The sequence below is a fragment of the Myotis brandtii genome, unplaced genomic scaffold (assembly GCF_000412655.1).
Source record: "Myotis brandtii unplaced genomic scaffold, ASM41265v1 scaffold1612, whole genome shotgun sequence".
Lineage (NCBI taxonomy): Eukaryota > Metazoa > Chordata > Mammalia > Chiroptera > Vespertilionidae > Myotis > Myotis brandtii.
In genome coordinates this window covers 34,207-40,250 of record NW_005355890.1, presented here as the reverse complement: position 1 = coordinate 40,250, position 6,044 = coordinate 34,207, and the positions used below count along the sequence as shown (strand labels likewise).

The 6,044-nt window shown below is 40.8% G+C and overlaps 1 protein-coding gene across 1 annotated transcript in view; it reads right to left on the bottom strand.

Moving 5' to 3' along the window:
- LOC102248012 (testis-specific gene 10 protein) overlaps window positions 1–6,044 on the bottom strand; it is a 123,562-nt gene that overhangs the window by 90,462 nt on the left and 27,056 nt on the right. The window contains exons 6-7 of the mRNA XM_005862199.2: window positions 237–407; window positions 69–146 (exon numbers count right to left, since the gene is read on the bottom strand). Of these exons, the coding sequence (XP_005862261.1) occupies window positions 69–146; window positions 237–407 (249 nt within the window). The remainder of the gene's footprint in view (window positions 1–68; window positions 147–236; window positions 408–6,044) is intronic.

Below are 6,044 nucleotides of genomic sequence, written 5' to 3'. Positions count from 1 at the left end.
AGTAAAAAAGGAAAAGGGAAAGTCACTGACAGTTTATGGCCAAAAGTGCAAAAGTAACTTTTCTTTACATTATGAACTGTACACTCCAGCTCCTCTATCCTCTGTTCCAAGTGAGCTTTCTCATTAAACGCTGTCTCTTGAGCAATCTGGTTAAAAAAACAAAAACAAAACAAAGCATTTTCAATGTCACTGTGTCGTGTTTCACAAATGTTCACATAGGTAAAATTCTCTCAAACCTTTAGCCTTTCCCTCAGACTATCTCGTTCTGTGGTCATTCTTCGTAAATCAGTGAAGGCTACATCTCTTTCAGTCTCCACCCGCCGGAGGATGGCATGTGCAGTTGTTGATTTAGGAGACTTACAGCTTTTCATCATTTCTCGGCGAAGCCGGGCAATTTCTTCCTGTGCCTATTATTTAAATACACAGACAGACTCCTATTTAGAACAGACACAAATACAGCTTTATATATAGTTGTTGAAATCCAAACCTATTATCAACAGCCATGGAGTAGGGTAATGTTATAATTTTGACTTTATCCAAATAAATGCAAATGATGCCCCCAAAATGCAAATGCTGTATACAAACAGAATTTTGCTTTCCAAGACCTTTGCCAAAATTTTTTAAGAAATTAATTTGGGGTCAGTCAATGCAAGAGAAATATTTAGTAAGTAATATATATATGATATACCCATCCATCTTGTGATATAAACATGAATTCAGCATATATTACAGAATTCAGATAAAACACTGGTTTGATAAATATTATCATAGTGTTACAGTCTTTCTCTACATAAATGTATATGCCATAGTCATGAACTAGATACCTTTACCTTGACAGAAAAGCCCACTAATCTTTAATGACAACCCAACATACTCTCTACATGCTGTTCAACCATCCTTGGTTCTAAATCTATTCTATGCCTTCAGATGATTTCATATCCTACTTTGGGGCTTAAGCACATATCTTCCTTCCTCTCTATTGTAATTACTATCTATTCAGTTAGTCTCCAAGTCTCAGAGGAAAATATGTTACTTCCCAATTTCCATAGCTTAGCCTTCACCAGAATCCTGGACCTCATCTCCTGAAGTGTCTTCTAAGATATCCCTGACTCAACTATAATCATTTCCTATCACTATGAGTAGCACTCTCTGTACTGGCTCTTTCTCCCCTGCCTTCAACCATGCACAGGGCTCCCATATCTTGAAAACCTGGCACTTAATCCTGTTGTGCCCATTTACCAACCTATGACTCTCCCTTTCTCTCCTTTGTTTTAGTGTCTGTACCATGGCATGTTTCTTACTATCCACTTTCTCACCCCACTGTAACCTGGCTCCCAGATTTTGCAGAATTTCAACTAATGACCTGAACAAATCTAATGGCCTTTTCTCAGTTCTTGTTTTTGATACTTTGGCAACATTTGACGTTGTTTTGAACTCCCTTCTTGATATAATTCCCTCCCTTGGTCTTTTACCATTGTTCTGCCTTAGCTTCCTATCTTCTTTCTCTCTTTCCAATCCAATAAAACTTCCCAAGATCCTCTGTATATAGCTTTCTCATTCAGAGACCTCACCCACTCTGAAGGCCCCAAACTCACCTCTAGGCAGATGACTTCTAAATCGAAATATTCACCTCTTGCTTTTCTCCCTACTCCCATCCTACATTTCTTTTTTTTTTTAAATATATTTTATTGATTTTTTACAGAGAGGAAGGAGAGGGATAGAGAGTTAGAAACATTGATGAGAGAGAAACATCAATCAGCTGCCTCCTGCACACTCCCTACTGGGGATGTGCCCGCAACCAAGGTACATGCCCTTGACCGGAATCAAACCTCGGACCCTTGAGTCCGCAGGCCGACACTCTATCCACTGAGCCAAACCGGTCAGGGCTCCCATCCTACATTTCTTGTTGCCTGATGGCGAATCCTACCTGAATGTACTCCATCTGTCTGAACAAAACACATCTTTTCCATCATATCACCAACGACTTCCCTATTTCTTTTTCTATTACCACATTTCTTCAGTCATTCAAAACAGAACTTCAGACATTTCCATTCCTCCCTCCATTTGGCTCGAATCAAATCTTGTTAAGTCTTCCTTGGCAGCATCCTAGCCCAGTCCATAAATGCCTCATGCATGGACTACTACAACAGCCTTCTAAAGAGTCCATGGTTTCTCCCTCCTCTAGTTCTCTTGAAGGAGAAATCTACATATATAAAAGGCTAATATGCTAAGTGTCCCTCCCTCCATCTGACTGATCACTATGATGCACACTGACTACCAGGAAGCAGACACTCAATGCAAGAGGTGCAAAGCTGCAGTGACTTGGCAGCGGCGGTTCTTGGGTGACACACCCCAAAACCAGAGAGGAGAGAGCCTGATTCCTCTCGGGCCACATGATTCCACCTTCAGCCATGGGTTATGATGTTGCTGGGGCACTGGTTTACTGCACACTTGTGTTTGCGTTACATAACCTATACAACAGCAACTTTGCAGAGTGCCCTCTCATACTCCAAGACCTCTCAGGGAGAATGTCAGAGAGCCAGTTTCGGCCCAATCCCTGCAGACCAGGCTGAGGGACCCCACCTGCCGGAGGGACCCCACTCATTCAGCAGACACTGGGGAGCAACCATGGGAGGTTGACTCCAGGGCATATCCAGCCCATCTCACCCAGTCCCACCCGCCAGCCATCTTCTAATTAATTACCTTTCAATTTGCATGAATTCATGCATCAGGTCACTAGTTGTTATATAAAAAGGTAATATATAAAGATTGTGTATGAGATAAAGAAGATAATATAAAATTCTTACCAGATTAAAAATGTAAAAATGAGGCTTTAGTTACATTTTTTCTGCTTTAAAAAAAATAAGCTGCCCATTGCTTATCAAGCAAAGTATAAACTACTTGTAATGCCCTTGAACAGACTCCACCATATAGTCCAGAAGCTAGTAAACTACACCAAATCTCACAGGCCAAATCCAGCAAGCCTCCTGTGTTTTGTAAGTTTATAAGCTGATAATATTTTTACATTTTTAAATAGTTGAAAATAATCAAAAGAAGAAAAACATTTCATAATGGGTAAAATAATATGAAAGTCAAATTTCAGTGTCCATAAATAAAGTTATATTGTAACAGAACAAACATATTCATTTGTATATCATGTGTAGATGCTTTTGTACCACAAAAACAGAGCTGAATAGCTATGACTGAGATCATGGCCTGCAGAGCCCAAGATATTTATTACCTGGGCCTTCACAGAAACGTTTGTAGATTGCTGCTCTAGTTCAATCTACCTCACAAGTGTCGGCTCCCCTGTCCTCCACTGTCACATACCTTTGATGCTAGTCTTTGACTGAATCACTTGCCTGTGATTTCCCTGCCTTTATCATGTGCCTCACATCGTTTCTTTAATCTAAATGTTCCTTCTTATCCCTTTCAAGATAATAGAAACCCCATTTGTACATCCCTCAGGACTCAAACTCTACATAGTCTAGTGAAGATTTCCTTGATCACCATAAAGAAAAATGCCCACTTATTTTATTTTTCAATATCTTTAAACTACTTATGCTATGCTAAACTAACAAAAAATAGCCACCAAATGCAACGATATACCTTATCTCCCCAATAAGACTGCCAACAAAGAAAACAGTGTCTGAATGTTTTCAAACTGTGCTTCCTGGATTAATGAGGCAGTGCAGTAGCTCACACTAGCTTCTTATTAAATAACTAGAGGCCCAATGCATGAAATTCGTGCACAGGGGAGGGGGTCCCTTAGCCCGGCCTGCACCCTCTCCAATCGGGACCCCTCAGGGGATGTCCGACTGTTGGTTTAGGCCCGATCCTGCAGGGATCGGGCCTAAATCAGCAGTTGGACATCCCTCTCGCAATCTGGACTGCTGGCTCCTAACCGCTCACCTGCCTGCCTGCCTGCCTAATCACCCCTAACTACTCTTCAGGCCTGCCTGACCGCCCTTAAACATCTCTGCCTACCTGCCTCATCACCCCTAACTGCCTCTGCCTGTCTGCCTGCCTGCCTGATTACCCCTAACCATCTCTGCCCCAATTGCCTGTCTGCCTGATCGCCCCTAACCCCTCTGCCTGCCTGCCTGATTGCCCCTAACCACCTCTGCCTGCCTGCCTGATCGCCCCTAACCACCTCTGCCTCCTTGCCTAATCACCCCAACCACCTCTGCCTCAACTGCCTGTCTGCCTGATCGCCCCTAACCATCGCTCTCTCCTACCAGCCTGATCACCCCTACCCGCTCTGCCTGCCTGCCCCCATCACTATGGCTTTGTCCAGAAGGACGTCCAGAAGACATCTGGTCTATCCAGTCTAATTAGCATATTACCCTTTTATTAGTATAGATTTACACTTCAAATCTCAATATAAAATTGTTTATGCCCAGCTGGCCTGGATCAGTGGTTGATTGTTGACCTATGAACCCGGAGATCATGGTTCAATTTCCGGTCAGGGCACATGTCCATTTTGGTGGCTCGATCCCCAGTGTGGGGTGTGCAGGAGACAGCTGATCAATGATTCTCTCTCATCATTGATGTTTCTATCTCTCTAATCCCCTCCCTTTCTCTCTGAAATCAATAAAAATATATTTAAAATAAAATAAAATTGTCTGAAGAGAAGGAATATAGCAAAAATTTGAGGATCACTAACAAAGTATACTTATGCAAGTATAGGATTTTCTATTCAGAGGTTTCAGTAAAATCTCACATCTTACACTCATACGCACAGAGTTCTCATTAAAGGTCTCTCCTGCCCCTTAGCAGTTCTGACCCGTTAATCATGTGTATGTACACTGACTCAGGTTTCATGGTACAGACACAGACACCAGGGAATTCTAATCAAAGCCAAGTAATCACCCCACACACTTAGAAGTAGTTGCTTTTTAAATTGCTCAAACTAAAAATAAGAAAGATAATTAGGGAAGAGAATATCATGTGTCATCCATTAAATAGCTAACATAATGTTTAAAACTTTATAATAAAAGACAATGCTGAAAAAGAAAAAAGTTAATAAGATTGAGATTTGAGTGAAAGAAAAGAGTACTATGATTTAACCAAAAGGATTCTATAGTATACTATATACTCTGGGCATTTATTTTATATATTAAGATATAAGCCCAGACAGATCCATTTTCCCCCTGGGCCAATTCTCCTATAACAAGCTTAATTAAATGGCAAAGAGCAGACCCAAATAGGAGTCAGATAATCTTGACTGATTCCTGCTGTTCTTGGGCAAAATAGTTAACCTTATTAGCCTTGCCTTCCCATATTAAATGAAGCAAACAGGCCATATAATCATGGTATCCAAAGTCACTGTAGTTATTTAAAAAGAGATGAGTGCCCTACCTGGTTTGGCTTAATGGTAGAGCATCAGCCTGTGGACTGAAAGGTCCCAGGTTCAATTCCGGTCAAGGGCACATGCCCGGGTTGCAGGCTTGAACCCCAGGAGGGAGCGTTCAAGAGGCAGCCAGTCAATGATTCTCTAACATCATTGATGTTTCTATCTCTCTCCCTCTCCCTTCTTCTCTGAAATCAATAAAAATATATTCAAAAAATAAAATAATAAAATAAAATAAAAAGCAATGAGTAAGCTTGACTTTAAATTAAAATACAACCCACTAAGGTGAACTTTAAAACTTCAAAAAAACAAACTGGCAATGTTCCATCTTATGATTATTTTTTTCTCTTACTGTGGCAAGCCCATCACCCTGTGAAAAACTGCTGTAATGCTTAATTGAATTTGATATTTTTAAAATATTATGCTGGTAATATATGGTGTTTAATATTTGTGGAATAAAGAAACTATTTGGTTAATAGAGGTATTAATTTTAAGCTAAAAATAGAGATAAACTGATTTTACTCTCTGAAATTAAGTTATATTGCAGTTCCTAAGTGATTGATAGTACATTAAAAAATGATATGTTGCCGAAACCGGTTTGGCTCAGTGGATGGAGCGTCGGCCTGCGGACTGAAGGGTCCCAGGTTCGATTCCGGTCAAGGGCATGTACCTGGGTTGCGGGCACATCCCC